The sequence below is a fragment of the Watersipora subatra genome, chromosome 8 (assembly GCF_963576615.1).
Source record: "Watersipora subatra chromosome 8, tzWatSuba1.1, whole genome shotgun sequence".
Taxonomy (NCBI): Eukaryota; Metazoa; Bryozoa; class Gymnolaemata; order Cheilostomatida; family Watersiporidae; genus Watersipora; species Watersipora subatra.
In genome coordinates, this window is record NC_088715.1 from 3,611,064 (window position 1) to 3,630,228 (window position 19,165).

At 35.4% G+C, this 19,165-nt stretch overlaps 1 protein-coding gene across 1 annotated transcript in view; it reads left to right on the plus strand.

Moving 5' to 3' along the window:
- The first annotated feature begins 4,505 nt into the window (after positions 1-4,505).
- LOC137401619 (uncharacterized) overlaps positions 4,506-19,165 on the plus strand; it is a 34,383-nt gene continuing 19,723 nt past the window's right edge. Inside the window, exons 1-6 of the mRNA XM_068088055.1 lie at positions 4,506-4,564; positions 11,008-11,174; positions 12,283-12,457; positions 13,108-13,274; positions 17,115-17,288; positions 18,312-18,475. Coding sequence (XP_067944156.1) covers positions 4,523-4,564; positions 11,008-11,174; positions 12,283-12,457; positions 13,108-13,274; positions 17,115-17,288; positions 18,312-18,475 — 889 coding nt within the window. The 5' untranslated portion in view covers positions 4,506-4,522. The remainder of the gene's footprint in view (positions 4,565-11,007; positions 11,175-12,282; positions 12,458-13,107; positions 13,275-17,114; positions 17,289-18,311; positions 18,476-19,165) is intronic.

The window sequence follows — 19,165 nt, forward strand, 5'->3', positions numbered from 1 at the left end:
TCAAGGAAGAACCTTGCTAAAAATTCTACTCGAATCTGAGTTTTCTCATATGTTAGGGCACTCGTATGTCGAAGTATGACTGTATATTTATCAGATAAGGATTATATCTTTAGTTCTACAAGTCTAACACCTTAAATATGCAAACTAACAAAATTCTAAAACAATACTAACGACACAAGGTTAAAACTAGCCAATGGAAGTACACCCTCACGTGAACAGTTGTCTGTGTTCTTTCGTTCAGTCTTCACAGTCAAAAAAGGCAGAGCCTTTGGAGCTATTCTTTTTATAGATGTCTTTGTTAGTTTGCGAGATGATGTTTAGATGCTCAGGCTCCATTCTTGGTGTTGTAAGTAATTGGTATCTGAGAGAAACCATCTTGAATAATCCATGAAGTAAGGTTGTACTGGTTGTCATTGATAAATAATTCCTGTTATGTTGATTGTGCCTGTTAGAGGTTTGCAGTATGTGTAATCGTTTTGAATATCTTTTGATAGTTCTCCAACCTGTTGGTTAATGTCTCTTTTTCATTGATTTCTTATTAGATGTTTTTGCTGATCAAATGGACTGTGTATGTGACTCAGATTCTCTTTTTCATCATCCAGTTTGGCTAAGATCTTCACACAACAACATACAAAAGAGAAAATGTAGATATTATGATCATGATAAGCCCGAAAAAATCAGATGATATAAATGATTTTTTTTAGCAAAAATAACAATTTGATTATTTCATAAGTTTTGCAAAATAAGTTTTTGGCAAACAATTCTCTGCATTCTTTACAATTCTCTGTGAACATTGCTCCATCATGAATTAGCAAGTGGGATAGAGCTAATTGACTCCATTTGTACTGCAATGCTATAGAGGGTTCTTTGAAGTTGAGACCTATGAGTCTCTTTAGTAAATCTGGTTTACAAGATAAACCTAAAGCAGGGTTAATTGTGAGGTAGCTTCAATACCTGGTACAGTCCTCCCCCACTACTCTGTTTAATAAATGACATGATGGCAGCAATCAGATCTGTACTTTACCAGGCTCGCTTCTACTTTGTACTTGCACATAAACCTTGTGCTACGACATATATATGTATATGAAAGGAACTTAAAGCAAAGTTACAAGATCTACTTAATATTGCCGAGTTGAAAAGTTTAGACAAGCGAGTGGATGCCAATCTAACACAAGATCGTTGTCAGGTTTATCTGCTCACCCCGGAATATCGTAGAAAGAAGCTGCTGAGGAAGAACTCAATAGCATTTACAAGCATGTGCAGTCAGTACAGCCTAAGTTTTCACCACTCTCCATGAGTCATCAAGCGAATGAGGCCCTTTTATGCCTTGATGAAGTTGCCAATGGGATTTAATCTATCACAAAGTGAAAAATTCTTACTGGTATTAACAATTATTGACAAGGGTATTTAACAAACAAACTACAGCATTCAGCTCAAGTGCAAGCATCAAAAGAGTATTCTCCATCTTTGGTTTTGTTAACTGAAAATAAGAATACCAGATAGATACTGAGAAAGCCGGTATTTATATTTCACATGATCAACGGCATCGATCATACCAAGGAGAAATGTGTTTAAATGTTTCATAGTACCTTTTTATGTCTGCCTTCATTCATACTTTATGTAAATCTGCTAGTAGCTCTACTCTACTAACTTACATGTAGTTTGCACACTATATTTTATATGACTGTTGAATGTGAGAAATATAAGAATTTGTCATATTAAACCATAACTGTCACGAACAACTTTTATCGTATTTACTAGGTAAATCAGACACGCTGATTTCGATTTTGTACTCAAAATAAAGATTAGTCCACTAACTTTCAGAGTAATGAAGGCTTTTTTACAGCATTTCAATATCGGTCTCGAAAACAACACAATCAGCACAACAAGCTCCGCCCATAAATACGTGACGTAACCTAGCTTTTTAGGAAAGAAGTTACGTCGGGATGTTTAGACCGATTTAGAATAATAGAGATGGGTGTTTTAAAATGCATTAATATCTAAATTCAGCCTTAAAAATAATATCAGTCTTATCTGAAAGGTAGATAAGCTATTTAGCATTGCATATTTAAAAAAGCGCGATAACAACGCTAGCTTGTGATAAAACTGCGCTTTTTGAGCTCATTTTTCTCGTCGCTCAGCCCATTTAAACATGTAACAAGGTACGAGCAATTTTGAATCGTTTATATACTTTTTATAAAAAACTGAAATTATTTTACAGGCTGGATTTAGATAATAATGGGTTTTAAGACACCCATCTCTATTATTCTAAATCGGACTAAACATTCCTAACTTCCGTTCCTGAAAAAGCTAGGTTTCGTCACATATTTATGGGCGGAGCTTGTAATGCCGATTGTGTTGTTTTTGAAACGGATATTGAAACGCTTTAAAAAAGCCTAAATTACTTTGAAGGTTAGTGGACCAATCTTTATTTTGAGTACAAAATCGGAATCAGCGTGGCTGATTTACTTAGAATATACGATAAAAGTTGTACATGACAGTTATGGTTTAAAGCATGTAAGTCACTAATATTGCAAATGTTGAAAAGTGAACTCCTCAGCATTCTAATTTGCAGAGACAATTTAAATGCAGGAAAATCAAATTTAACAACCAAACCATAAAAATGCGTATAAATTCAGACGAGGTGTTTGGAAAATATAAGGCCACTCTTTATTTAAATGTCACCTCTAATAAAGCACCACTATGGGGGAAGGGTTGAAAAATGGCTTTTAAACAAGGGTTTTTTAAAATATGTTTTCAAAAAACCATGGTTTTTTTAAAAGCACCATGGCTTTTAAATAAAGGTCTTTTTAGAAGATTATTATAAAGAATATTTTAATCTAGTGCACTTTTTAGTTAGAAAAAAGTTCACCATTACATTTTATACTACAGCAAGCATGGGGAAGTGGCCACGTCTTGACGGCAGTTGTGTGAGAGAGACAAAAGACAGCAGTAATGTGTATGAGAGGAGCAAAGTAGCCCCTGTGGTCATTCTTCATGGTAAGGTTTATGCGTGTGTCCTGTGTTCATGCTGCTCAACAGTATTGCATGTCAACAGTATCATGTACAATTGTTTTTTTTAGGGAAGTGATTGCATTCACTTTAATGGTTGCATACTATTTGGAAAAACTTTGCCTTGTGAGATGTCATCAAATAGATGATAAAGGTGTAAAAAACAATAACACATTACTGTAGCACAATAATTTCCTAATTTCAAAAAATATGACTAGTTTGATTTGGTCTTAAATTATTTAGCCTGCATTTACCTGCATACCTACTTGCCCACCTACTTACCTGCCCACCTATGTATGTGACTACTTACTTGCCAACCTATGTACGTGACTACTTACCTGCCCATCTTACCTTCCCACCTACTTACCTGCCAATCTAACTATCTGCCTGCCTACTTGCCCGCTCACTTGCTCACCTACATGCTTGCCCACCTACGTACATGCGTACCTACTCACCCGCCCGCCTACTTACCTGTCCGCTTACTTAGCTCACTACCTAAGTAGGCCTACATGCCTACGTACTTACCTGCCCACCTACTTACTTGCACATGTCTACGTACTGGGTTTGATTGTTATGTTTAGGCCAGTCCGGAATGGGCAAGCGATGGGCAGCAAAAATCGTCTTTCGAAAGTATCATGATGCTTCAAAAGACCAACCGTTCTATGCTCTTACCTGCAAGGCAGCATCACACGATTTCGTCACCACCGGGCCATCTAGTGATTTTGGAACTCAGAATCTGGAGGAAATATTTGAAAATATTAGACAGTGTCAGGGAGACAAGTTCATCGTCTTGGATGCCACAAACCTGGAGACTGTGTCCGTCCCTTACCTGTTGCAGTTTCTAGATGAGTTCTGTCAAAATTTAGAAAAAGAGCAGTCAGAAATGGGAGAAGAGCAGTCAAAATCGGGAGAAGAGCAGAAAAAGCGCAGTAAGTGGACAATTCTTGTTCCAGTCACCCACAGCACTACCATTCAACCTCGACAATGTCCAGCCATCGGTGAGGAGAATTTTATAAAGTTCAATGGTTTTCAACGTGAGGAGATAAAGCGCATGATCAGTTTGGTGAATTCTGACTTTAAAGATGATGACGCTGAGTATTATGCCGAGAGAATATCAAAATCTATAGATGTTTCTTTACCAACAGCTATCAAGTTGGTGGTGAAGAAACTCCGTCAAGTCAAGGTGAAAGGCCCTTTCTATTCCTAGAAAACCTAAAGTTGCCTGCTCATCGTATTACTGCGCAAACAGGAGCATTAGCTGAAAATAATTGGTTATTTTTTGTAGGCCTATACTGAGTGGGAGGATTTTTGGCATTCTTGCGTTCTAGGACTTGGGAACCAATCATGTGGCAAAGAAGCATTGGATAAACCGTCTCGTGATGCTGTGGAACTTATTCATAAGAACATTGAAAATTGTCTGAAAAGTGAAAGTGATCGTAGTGATATTGATACGAAATTAATGGTCAAGCTATCACAGGTGGATAACAGCAGTGTTCCGCAACAGCTTGTGATGGCGCTTGCTGAAGGGGTTGGATCTCAGCATGGAGACAGGGTATGCTCATCATCATATAATAGGGTATTGATTGAAAACGTTGCTAACCAGGAGAATGTTTAGTTAGTCTGAAATTGGCCTGGTTCAAGTTACAAAAACCTTAACTACCATAAAACCTCTAATTGAATGCCACCCCTATGTAACCGCCACTTTGACATTCTCTGATCTTAACGAACCCATAATAGCAAGTAATCAGTAGAAAAGTGTTCACAAAATTGTACTAATAATGACTCGGTTACATCAATAACAATGAATTCTTTGATTGTTTTTGTTTGTATCGAAGACCGTTTGCCAACTTCAAAACTTTTCAGTTTTTTCGTTAAAACTTTGAAAGCAACACTGTATAAATAATTAATAACTGTATCAGACTAATAGTAGTTCTTTGTTTAACACGGTCTTGATACTTCAACGTATTTGAAATAACGGTTTACATTCACGGTGGTGTATGAACGACTAATTTTAGGTTAAAAGTTGTGCTTAGCGCCCATCTGGCTAAAGGTTTATCATTATTTGAGCAAAATGCACCACATCACGTAAAAGTTTTGCTGTTTGTAAAAAATTGTTTGGACGATAATATGGACTAGTTCATCAGCGCAGAAGAAGATTTGAGGTCAGAAGACACGGTGGATGGTATTGAGTTAGCCTGGGCATGGCTCTCGTGGGGAATTGGGAGAGAGAGCCAGGGACACATAGCAACACGCGGGGAAGATAACTCTAAAAGTCGACTTCTGAAGTCGCTAATATCACAATCGTTGCTTCCGAAGGAGTATCATGTGACGGTCTTATTTATGATCTACGCGAGTATTATGTACCCTATTATTTTTAATCTGAATTGGCAGCAAACAAACGCTGGTTAGTAAGTATGAAATGTTGGTTGCATAATAAATCAATCACGAGAGTTTTCATATGTTCAATTCATTATGTTTTGATTTAATTATAATAAAAAATTAAATCAATTGAATAAAAAAAATTCACAATAACAATACAAACATAGCAAACGAATAGCAATAGAACAACAAAAATGAATCGCACACTGCTAGTAAAAAAAGATTATCTAGTAAAAAGTAATCTCAGTTTTATTTTACTCGCGAGTATTACGATTACTTGCGACGGTTATTATGAACAACTCGGACCTACCACTGCAAGACGGTGCCATCTGAAAGCAAAATTTAATACTCTTTTCGAAGCCAGTAGGAAGAACTATAAATTGGTCAAAACCTGTGATATGTTGTAAAGCTTGAAACTGTTCTGGTCTCAGTGTGACTATGCCTAGCTTTGATAGTAATTTTTGAATCGCTCGATTTTTTACCAGTAAAGGAAATGAAACTGCAAACGTGAAAACGCAAGAGAATAGTAACCTATAGTTCTTATTGCTTTGTTGTCAAACGGGGTATTACATAACTACCCATCCTATCAAAAACATAGGGCTTTTTACTAGATCAAGTCACGTGGCCATGACAATAGGCTTTTAAACGCGCCACATCTAATACATCGTGAGATCCGAATCTAACGACACGCTTCCATTAGTATCAGTCTGAGCGTCATATGTAACATATGTCGCTCGTTTTGCAGAAGTTATCTTACCTTTTTTTCGCTATGCGTCCCAGGCTCTCTCTCCCAACCCCCCACGAGAGCCATGTCCAGGCTAGTATTGAGTGGCCAGAAGATGTTCATTTCATCGAAGGTAACAATCAGAACACGACTGGCCCAGCAAACGATTCAAATATTTTTGGTTCAAAAATGGTAATTTTTGGTTTTGCGTGTATTATAAGTACGGCTCATTTATATCACTTGTTCTTAATATGTTCTTGGAGCATTTAATAGATTATTATTATATAACTTATAAATCTTCTGATTTATAGCGTACTGGATAGCATCCTTGTGTTTATCTTAACTCGGCTCACAATGGATCGACGTTCATAATTCCTCTTCTATTGCGCTTAAGAAGCCAGTTTTGACCGCAAACATACCAATAAGTGCAATGAGCTTTTATGCAACATTGTCAAGTCTATGTATATTTCTCAAAGTATGTCGTATGTCTGTCTGCATTTCGGCTATAGCTATTAAAATCTTGATATTGAAATTCCGCATTCTGATGGGTTAGAACTCATGACGAACGCATCGACAAGTTTCTTGTCCGGACGATCTTCCACTGAGCTAGATTGGCATAGTAATCAGATATGTTTTTATATACCGCATACGCCATGTGCATGCTAATTATTTTAGCCTTGCGTCCACGCGTTGCGATGTCTCTGTTAAGAATTATTTTATTTTATTAGTTTATGCAACACGACGCTTCTTCGTTTTTTTTGTTAGGTTTAATTTATTCCACCCCACGATAGCGACAATATTTTATCTGGAACTTAATATTTGGAGATTTGCGTACTGATTATATACAGTGAAACTTTGGTTCTCGATCGCTTTGGTTCTCGACCAGCTCGATTTTTGTCCAAAGATTTTGAAATTTTGAAATTCTCGACCAAACCGAAGCATGCGCATTGGAATTGGAGCAGCTCCGGAAACAGCGTGGAAACATTCGTTAACAAACGGAGAAGCAATTTACGCTTCATAAATTCTGTACAAAAAGGGAAGAACCATCTGGGACGACGTCTCCTCTGCCGAAGAAATTTGCTAGGGAGATAACCCCTCCAGTCGAGTTACCCTAAATTGTTTTGGAGGAGAATTCTCCTTTAAAGAATAGAGAAAGCATAATATTATTATGCTTTATTACTTATCTTGAGGTGTTGATTGATGTTCTAAATAAAGAATCAAGGAGATTGACCCACTAGAAGCTGAGATATAGCCAGCCAAACACAGGTCTACCTAATAACGAGTCAGAGGAAAACCCTTCGAAAATCTCCCGAATTGTGACGTATGAAATAGACTTATTGAACATGTGCCGGAGTTGCGCACCCTTACTGTCATTACGTATACTGATTGTTTTGGCTACGAGATTTGAAAAGCTTCTCGCGATAATAATGAATATACAGACTAGCGCTGGTTTCTCAGAAAAACCAAGCAAACATTGTGTGGTAAAAGCAGTTGCCCACAACCCCTTGCCATGATTTTTCAAAACAGAAGAGCAGATTTTCACTATTGTGCCTCAAATTTTAACTCGATCTTCACAGATGTGCTCCGAAGAACCTCTGTTCAACAAACGGCGCGTGTATAGTCTATATTATACGATATCCGTGATTTGCAGTTTGTTTAGAATAAGAAATGGGATTGTGAATTTTTGTTCATTCATCATCTTTCTGTGTACCTACTGCAGCATTCAGTTGATTTGCATGATTATCGTCACTATTAACAGACTGTGAGTTCACTACAGCCATGATTTTAAAAAGAATAACTTGACCGCGCTGCTCTTGCTGTAAGAAAAGAAAACGATAACTTTTGATTTGATTCTTCTATTTATCTATTATCTTATCTATGATTATTTTTTATGATTGAATTAAAATATTATTTTTTATGATTAATGTAATAATCATAATACATATTATACAAAATAATAATATAACTGCGTATAGAATAAATGTTGTAACTAATATAATTTGTAGAACATTCCAAATGATGACTGAGATTGATGATTGATTTAATTGATTCCATTTATTAGCTATAGTTAAAAAAATCTGAACAGCGCTAAAGATGAGTCTGAATAGGGAAGCTAAGTGGGAGAACAACAAAACTGAGCTGAACTAGCAAGATAGCGAAATGTTGCGAAATAATAGATGCGTGTAATTATTTCATGCTAAAACTAATCTACACGTCAGAGGGACTGGTTCGGAATTCTCGTAGCAATGATTGTTAGGCCCAATTTGATTGTTCTATACTTCCAGGAATTAAACCAATTAAAACGCCGTGATTGTTATAGGAGAGCACATTAGTTGGCTTAATTGACCAATGACACACAAGTCAATTTCATATGTCACATATTTATGCTAATATGAGGATTACCAAAACACTTACGTTTTTTGGTAGACCTGTGTTTGGCTGGCTATATCTGAGCTTCTGGTTGGTCAATCTCCTTGATTTTTTTTTAGAACATCAGTCAACACCTCAAGATAAATAATAAAGCATAATAATATTATGCTTTCTCTATTCTTTAAAGGTTGTCTTGCAACAAAATCCGCATTACAGTTATTTGGTATCAAAAGATTCACCATGTCTTACTCTACTGTGTTGTAGGTGCAAAATATGTGGAAATGTGATTACAAACTTTTAAAAGCTAAAAAACGAACAGTTAATCGCAGCCATCACGAAACTGCCGTAGATTAGAATCTCTTTCCAAAACGGCTCAAATGTGGACATAGTTGAACGAGATGGCTTCCGTCTACACTTTCATGCACCCTCATTCGTCGAAATATTTTCACAAATATACTTCACGCATTCAATAAAATCACGTCTATTGTCCTAAACGTGTCTATTTCATCATCATTGTAATGCTGTCACTTTCAGTATTGACATCTTATAACCTACCGTGCAAATTCGTTTAATTTTTTAACCTTAGCTCGAAGGAGTGCATACCATTCTCTGATAAACATGACGAGCCTATTGGTCACCTAAGATAATCGAAAAATGCTGCAGAAATTATTCGCGCTGTTTGGCAGGAAGTATGGGTCACATGATCAGATTGCAACTAGACGATTAGACCAAGCCTAAACGAAACTGTAAACTAGCGAGCATCTATATTTGGTACCGGCTCTTTCGAAGTGTTTGTCATAAACTAGTGCTACGAGAAGTTTTATATTGAGCCTATTATTGGCCTTTCAATTCACGTGAGAGCATTACGTGACAAAACAATAAGTAACTTGATTAACTACGTCAGAGAAATAAACTAATTCCAATCCATGGCGGTTTCATGATGGCTGCGATTAACTGTTCGTTTTTGAGCTTTTATGAGCTTGTAATCACATTTCCACATATTTTGTACCGACAACACAGCAGAGTAAGACATGGTGAATCTTTTAATACCAAATAACTGTAATGGGGATTTTGTTGCAAGGAAACCTTTAAATATGTGGAGTAAATGTGCCATTGCTGTTTATATTTTCTTTTTACCACGATTTTTGATGTAACTGATCTGTTGCATTTTTTGCTGTTCATTATCAATTTCTACCATTTTTGGTATTATATCTTAACCTAGAATGCTTTTGATGTTTTAAGAGCAAAACATATGAAATGTTCACTTTTGTTTTCTTTTTTCATCATCATAAATAAAAAACCTTTTATTAAAATTAAACACGATCTGTATCTACCTATTTTTATTTATAGTATGCAGTATACAGTACAGTTTATGGTGTAAAATGTTGAAAAAATACTTTACCGAAATTGTTTACTTGTCTTGGAATGGATTGAAATTCACATGCATTTACTCTAATGCGAAAAATTGTTTCGGATTTCGAACAACTCGGTTTTTGAACAACCTTCTAGAGCGGATTATGTTCGAGAACTGAGGTTCCACTCTACGTTATTAAAAGATATATGTCGTTGAAAGTTATGAAATTTTTAATTTACAGTGGTTTGAAAACCTTTACAGTTGTTTTGTTTATTTTTAATTTAGTTGTCCTGCACAAAATCTTTTCCTCATAATATTAAGTTTGAAAGTTACAGTGTTTGAAAAAGTTTGAAAACCTTTACAGTTGTTTTTATTTTCTCTCTTGATTTATTTCAGCTACAAAAACATTTCTCTCATGATACGTAGTTTGAAAGTTAGAATGGCAAATGTTGTTATATGTTATATGCAAATCAGTTTTCTGACCAAATAATCTTTTATTGCCCGATCAACGCCGGGTAGCACAGCTAGTATAGTTATAAAATAAAAATTTGAAGCACATTATTGTTTCAAATTTAGAATCAATATTAGTTATTATAATAATAGATACAGTGTTACCTTGAAATATGAGCTGTTATAATAAATACAGTGATACCTTGAGATATGAGCTGTTATAATAAATACAGTGATACCATGGGATATGAGCTGTTATAATAAATACAGTGATACCTTGAGATATGAGCTGTCATAATAAATACAGTGGTACCTTGAGATATGAGCTGTTATAATAAATACAGTGATACCTTGAGATATGAGCTGTTATAATAAATACAGTGATACCTTGAGGTATGAGGGGTTATAATAAATACAGTGATACCTTGAGATATGAGCTGATATAATAAATACAGTAATACCTTGAGATATGAGCTGTTATAATAAATACAGTAATACCTTGAGATATGAGCTGTTATAATAAATGCAGTAATACCTTGAGATATGAGCTGTTATAATCAATACAGTGATACCTTGAGATATGAGCTGTTATAATAAATACAGTGATACCTTGAGATACAAGCTGTTATAATTAATACACTGATACCTTGACATATCAGTCATTTTATATCAATAACTACACGGAGGTGTTGCTAAATTTGAGATTCCACTCTCACAGGTTTCACTCAATGTTCCACCAATTATGGATAAGCTTGTCAGTGGTGGAATCCTGGAGTTTTATGAAAAAGGGCCTTTGAAGTATTATAAGTTTCACAATCTGTTCAAAGAAGGAATGGGAACATATGCACAAAAGCTTGGAGATCCTTCGTGTCTTGAGTTGTTGGTGTGAGTTTATTATAATTTTATTATTTGCTTATTGATTAATTGTTATTGATTAGTTTAAGTTTTAAGATCTTTAGGTAAATGTTTTATCATTGGATTTCTAGTGCAGTATATGCTCCTATAATGTAAACATCTTATAATGTACACTTCATGTAACGTAAAGACTTCATGTGAAGGTTTGCTTCCTATTACGTAAAAAAAACTCCACATGATGTAAAGTGTCGTGTCATTGCAAGTTTTCAAATTCGTTTCAAGTAGCGAAAATATTGTAGTTAGCCTTTAAAATATCACTTTCTCTCTGGGAGGGAAAACAACATATAGGGTTATCACTATTATATACACTAGTTCCCTTGCTGTCTACCTCACCTCGAGAGATCGTCAGGTGTGTAGATAAGAAGATAAAAAGCACAGATAATAAAAAGCTCACAATTATTCAGAAATTCCGAAAGGCGGCCAATTGGTGCAGGCGTTAGGGAGTCGCTAGACCAAGCTGAATGTTGCTAGCTGTACTTTCATCAAAGGCTATCTTCCATCCTAACCTTGAACCTGGAGTATGTGTAGACGGACAGACAGACACCGCACTTATTATGATAAAGACATTTTATTTTACTTTTTTTAGACATGAAGTATTTGTTCATCATCTTCCTTTGCAGATTAGACTTTGTAAGAGAACCCAAGTTGTATGGAAATTGTATGAATTTTGTTGTATGGAAATAAATCAATTTAAACTGACATTGAATATGTGCTCTTTCCTTAACTTAGTTGAAAATCTCCACAATCATGGACCTTAAACAGAGCGAAAGTGATAGAAGGGAGAACAGCTGTTAATACAAACCAATGATACAACAGTGATGGAATAGTCATTAAGTTAGAAAATTAAGCCTTTTTTGAAGAGCCAAAGATGCGAGTTTGGGAAGATCTTGGAATGGATTAGGCAATTTATTTTCATTTTGCTGTTCGTATCACGTAAAATCCCTATGATGTGAACATTTTTGGAACAGCTTGTTTACGTTTTAGGACCATCTTATGTACTTTTAAACTGGCCCCTGTCTTGGATATATGCGTGTTTTTGTTAAAATGCATGTGTCTAAACGTTGATGTTGTGTTTCAGGCATACAGCAATAGCTGTCATTTGTCGCATGCCTAAGGATGGACAAATGCATGATAGTTATTACATATTGACCTGCTTACGGCAGGCTGATACTGTGGATGGGGTAGTCGAGCAGCGGCTGACAAAGCTTGATGAGAATTCACCTTTATTCAATGAGTTTCGTTCAATTCTGATTGTGAGTCATTCATAGCTTCTCATTTTTACTTATAAAATATTTTATCTATACTGATTTAAAATTTTTGAGCTTTAATAATCTTAATATATTCTATATAAATATAGAATATTTATAGGCTATGGTGTTCTAGACCCTAGGCTATGGTGTTCTAGACCCTAGGCTATGGTACTCTAGACCCTAAGCTATGGTGTTCTAGACCATAGGCTATGGTGCTCTAGACCCTAGGCTATGATGTTCTAGACCCTAGGCTATGGTGTTCTAGACCCTAGGCTATGGTGTTCTAGACCCTAGGCTATGGTATTCTAGACCACTCCGTACGCTGCTTTCTTTATAGAAGTACCAGTACTGCACCGAGACCACTAGGTACAGTACTGGTACTGATACTAGTGTTCGTACTATTACTGGTACTGAAATTGGCACTAATACCAGCATTCGTACCAGTACTGGCACTAGTACCAGTACTGGTGCTAGTACTAATACCAGTACTGGTTCTTGGTTCGTGGTACCAGTTCTTAAGTGTAATGAACATAGTTTTGAATGAAGGTATGCCATGTACAATAAATGCGTAATTAGTTTTATCCATTGTTTATTTGTTGTTTATTCTACTTTGAAGCTATTCTATTTTTCACGAATGTAAAATATTTTTACAGCTGCTACGTTGTGAGTTGCATAGGTGCATGGCGCAGTGCCAGCATGCCCTTGGATTTGGTAAAGAGGCCATTTCCATGCTCAACAAAAGCCTCGACTTCCACAATGAAGCATCTGGCTCTGAGTTGGACTACACGCCTCTTGAGCATGGCGAGCACACCGATCCTGCGTAAGCCTACAATACTACTTGTGGGATCTTCATAACTCAAATTCTGTCAAAGTCGCATACTGATGATAGTAAAAGAATTTGTTTTACGTTATTTTGGACATGCAAGTTTTTTTTTCTAATTCATTTCACCATAGACATTGCTGTCTAAAAGCATGGAAAAACTGATTGACATAGGTGTGTGATACCCTTAACTTACGTAAAATTACCGTAATCCATAAACTGAGTGAAAGTGATAAGAAACAAGAGAAAAGTGGCCGATACAAACCAATAATATTACAGTAATTGTAAAGTCATTAAATTTAACAGTCAAGTCTAGTTTTTCTTTTTGGACTAAAGTGGAATATTTTGAAAGATCGTAGAATGGATTAGTTCCTGTATTTTACTGTTCATATAACCTAAAATCCCTATATCATAAAGATTCTCAGAGTTTTTACGTTGTAGAGGTGTCTACTGTAGCACTAGTTGCAGGATCTTGACAACTCAAATATTGTCGTGGGTTCATATTGGCATAGACATTCTTAGCTGTAACAGATACAGATACAGATAGGTGAAGGCTGTTGGTGTCTATTGGAATTATCTGAGGATAACTTTGGAGCTAATTACTTCTATTGAGAGACATTTTATTTGGGATTTGATTCATTCTATGAGCTCAAATCACTTTTATAATTACTGCATATCCTGATGGTAAACCGATCTTGCATATAAGGCAACCCTAAAAATCGTAACACGCTGTACACATCTACCACATCGAAAGGTTGCAGAAGAAGATTAATGGAAATGATAACATTATTGCTATGTTTTACTTTTACTAATAACAGTAAGATTTTTCAACTATACTAGTGTATGACCAACCAATAACACACAGACTGTTATTACAGCCATAGCATACTATTATCAACCAAGTGCTGCTTCGCGCATGTGTGTGGTGTGGGGGGGGGGGGTGTGGGGGGGTGTGTGGGGTGTGTGTATGTGCGTGCATGTGTGTTTGTGTGGTGTGTGTTTGTGTGGTGTGTGTGGGGTGTGTGTGTGCGTAGTGTGTATGAGGTGTAAAAATGCAATAGGTGATAATAATTAATAATAAGAAGTACACGCTTGTAACCTGCAATCGCAATAAGCAATCGCAATAAGCGGATTAAGTTGGATGTGGTTGGTTGTAGACTAGCTAGTTGAATGTTCCAAGATCAAATCCAGTGCAAATTGGGTTTTTGTTGCTAGAGTCTGGTTGCTATAGCTGGACATACACAAGACAGGGTTTAAAATTTAACGCGAAGTCTCTAATTGAACAGCTATTTTTTAACCCTTCCTTTATAGTGGCAGTTAAATTGAGGTGTCGTTCAAATAGAGACTGTCGTTATATTTTTCAACTGGCTGGTCCGATTTTGGAAAAATAAATTTAGCCCTATCACGGACGAAGCGAATGTTGCCTATATTTTGCCCTCTTTTTCCGGAGGACCGATATTAAACATTTTGGATGCAATAAATCTGCTAGCTTACCTCTAACTTGTCAAAGGTATATTAATAAATAATCATCGAGAAACCGACAAATATCTCTATCAGTTGATATGTATTGCTTGCAGTTAATCTATGGTGATATGATAGCCTGTGTCCTGCTTTGCAATTTGTTGGAGCTTTCAATTTTTATTTCATTTTAAATTTCAAGACATATTTTGTATCTAAATTTACCAATGTTGCATAAAAGCTCATTGCACTCATTGATATGTTGGCTACAGTTTGCAGCCAAAACTAGCTTTTTATGTGCAATAGAAGTGGGGTTATGAGCATCGATCAATTGTAAGAGCTGATTACCACAATGATGGTATCAAATAATAGGCTACCTATAAGTCTGCCAATTTATAAGTTATATAATGATAATCTATCAAGTACCTACTACAAATATATATATTCATGAACAATTGACATAAACGAACCTTATTTAGAAACAAAAATTAACATTTTTTTACAAAAATGTTAGTATCAAGACCTTATTTAACAAGAAACTACTATTAGCCTGAGTGTAATTATTTTTATGGCGTTGCTTTCAAAGTTTTAACGAAAAAAACAAAGCAAAAAGCTTTGGAAATGGACAACAAGAGAATTAATTGCTATTGGTGTAATCGATTCATTATAGATACGATTTTGTGAACAATGTTCTACTGAACTCTTGATTTCGTGGCTTCATAAAGATCAAAGATTGTCAAAGTGGCGGTCAAATAGAGGTTTCATGATGCCTGGCGTTGTCCAGACATTACAAAAGTCTTTGCACAGAAAATCTATTTTTATTTAACAGAAAAAAACAGTTACCGTTCTATCTTTCAAACTTCATATCATGTGAAAAGTGTTTCAAGCAGTTCAAATAAATTTGTAATGAAAAAATAAAGAAAAAAAAATTGTAATGGTTTTCAAACAGTTTTTGTAAGCTTTTAAATTTCATAATATGAATGAAGTCTTTTGGGCAGTTAGAAAAAAGAGAAAAAATAAATTAACTGTAACAGTGTTTAAATGCAACAGTGAAACAATCGGCAAGTACTGGCCAAATAAAGTCTGTTTTGCTACGATTTCAATTAAAAATCATTTGGTATACAATTTTATGATTTTAATTCGTTGCAGTGTTGGCATCGTAAGGCAAAAATTTTGTATAGAGTGGTATAGAAGCCCATATTAATTATGCAAACACCTCCTGGTAAAAATCATCAACATTTTTATTTATGTACTGTACATATTTAAAATTGGTAACAAAATAATATGGTAACCTTAATAACTATACTTACCTACAGTAATTTTAGTGTATTTTAGTTGTTATGATCTGCAAGAAATTGTAACATTATGGTGTACTATGTGCAGTATGTACTGTGGTGAGTTCTTACCTATGAGACAGAGGTATGACATAAATGTTGAATTTACCTTAAATGAATTTAGGCTACAAACACATACTTAACGGAAGTTTTAGAAGGTATTTTACTGAACTACTTTTTCATTGACTAAAATTTTATCCTTTCTCTGTTTTCGGTTTCGTTCTCACAATAAATTATAAGCTGGGAGAGCAAGCTTGAGTGACGTTGCATAATGCAAAGTGCTATGCATATTTTAACCATGATAACAACTCAAATCGCCCAATGAATTCATTGCATCTTGTGTAGCTTGATGGCTTAGGTTATCGCCTGGTGAACAAGAGGCTCCGAGATCAAATCTTCTGTGATACGGATTATTTATTGCTAGATTTTAACTGCTAAAAGTGGACCGACAGACAGACACCGAACGACGACAACAACCATTGAGATTTAAATATATACTAGCTGTACTTCCCGGCGTTGCCCGGGTATTAAAAGTCAGCTTATAAACAATGAGAAGTAATGAGAGTTGCCTGCTACTTGCTATCAGCCTGGCACATTGCCAATGGAGAATTTGAATACGCTTAATAATGAGAGCTACCAGCTTTTTTGTCGTTATGCTATGACCTTGCGTAGTGCGCCAAGCCGTTGGATATTTGCTCCCATATGACGACATCTATCAGCTAATGAACAAATTGATCTCGCGGCCTAGTTGTTACGGCGCCAGACTTGCGAACCGGACGGTCCGAGATCAAATCTTTTCGGTGTGGATTCTTTATTCCAACATTTTAAAAGCTACAGCCGGAATGCAGACAGACATATTCACGTACACATACTTGGAGAAGTATATAAATAGATATAAGATACATGTATATGTAGATTAGCTGGTTTCAATAAGGTATCATTGTATCTTTTTAACTGTCTTATTGCATATCTCATTACTGTTGTTTACAGTTGTTATTATGTAATGTTGTTTCGAACTTTTGAAACAGCAAATATTTTCATGTTTCAGCTCGGCTCTAAAGCTGTATCAACTCCAACAAAAAGACAGTTTTAGGTTGCCTAGAGGAAAAGGCTGTGATTTCCTGGAGCAATTAGTAAAGTTTCATGTCTTCACACTAACATCCAAAGTTCACTCAACCTACTTGACTAACAACGACTATGTCAATGATCATTTGACAGAACAGTGAGTAGTTTGGATGGGGGGGGGGTGGGGGGTTGCTCTGATGAGCGGGTAGTTTTGATGGGTGGGTTAGTTAGATGGGTGGGTAGTTTTGATGGGTGGGTAGCTTTGATGAGTGGGTAGTTTTGATGGGTGGGTAGGTTAGATGAGCGGGTAGGTTTGATGGGTGGGCAGTTTTGGTGGGTGGGTAGATTAGATTTGTACTAGTGTAACATCATTCAACTTTTGTTTTAGTAAATGTCTATATCTCATTTTTGCTGGTGTCACCGTTTGAATCCAGCATTTGCTACATTTGGGTGTTCTATTTTCAATTTTAAACCCGTGTAGTAGGCTCACTGTAGTAGATTTACTGTAGTAGATTTGTTGTAGTAGATTTACTGTAGTAGATCCACTGTAGTAGATCCACTGTAGTAGATTCACTGTAATAGATCCACTGTAGTAGATCCACTGTAGTAGATCCACCGTAATAGATTCACCGTAGTAGATTCACTGTAGTAGATCCACTGTAATAGATTCACCGTAGTAGATTCACTGTAGTAGATCCACTGTAGTAGATTCACTGTAGTAGATCCACTGTAGTAGATTCACTGTAGTAGATCCACTGTAGTAGATCCACCGTAATAGATTCACCGTAGTAGATTCACTGTAGTAGATCCACTGTAGTAGATCCACCGTAGTAGATCCACTGTAGTAGATTCACTGTAGTAGATCCACTGTAGTAGATCCACTGTAGTAGATTCACTGTAGTAGAATAGTAAAGAATTGAGTTTTATTTAAGTTTTCTTCAATGTCTATTCGAAAGCTTCTCTTGGCAAAGTTAGAATCATGTATCGCTCGCTAGCATAGATTCACAGAAGGTTTCCGTCACTATAATGGTCTATAATTGCGTAGCTTATTCTTGTTGTAATTTCATTTTCCATTTTTTGTACTATTGAACATTTAAGGTATTGTTCCTTTTTATTGAACTTGTCTAGAACGCTTGTTCTTTATTAGAAGCTGTTAGCTGCAGTCTTTGTTCCGTTTTAGAGCGTACGATAGAATGAGAAAGGAAGGTAGGCTGGTGTTTTGCAAAGATAAGGTCAGCAGTCGCAAGGTTTTGGACTGCGAGAAGCTAGCGAAGGTGCTCATGGGAGAGCGGCTTGCTGCCATTTACTGTCTCTACGCTGAAGTCTGTCGCCAGATGAAAGAAGGTAATAATGCTAATAATAACAATATCACCATACTAATAATAATAACAATAACGCCATAATACTAATAATAACAATATCACCATAATACTACTAATAACAATATCACCATAAAACTAATAATAACAATAACACTATAATGCTAATAATAAAAATAACACTATAATGCTAATAATAACAATAACACCATAATACTAATAATAACAATAACACCATAATACTAATAATGACAATAACACCATAGTACTAATAATAACAATATCACCATAATACTAATAATAACAATATCACCATAATACTAATAATGACAATAACACCATAGTACTAATAATAACAATATCACCATAATACTAATAATAACAATAACACAATAATACTAATAATAACAATAACACAATAATACTAATAATAACAATATCACTATAATACTAATAATAACAATAACACCATAATACTAATAATAACAATAACACAATAATACTAATAATAACAATATCACTATAATGCTAATAATAAAAATAACACCATAGTACTAATAATAACAATAACACCATAATACTAATAATAACAATAACACTATAATACAAATAATAACAATAACACCATAATACTAATAATGACAATATCACCATAATACTAATAATAACAATAACACCATAGTACTAATAATAACAATAACACCATAATACTAAT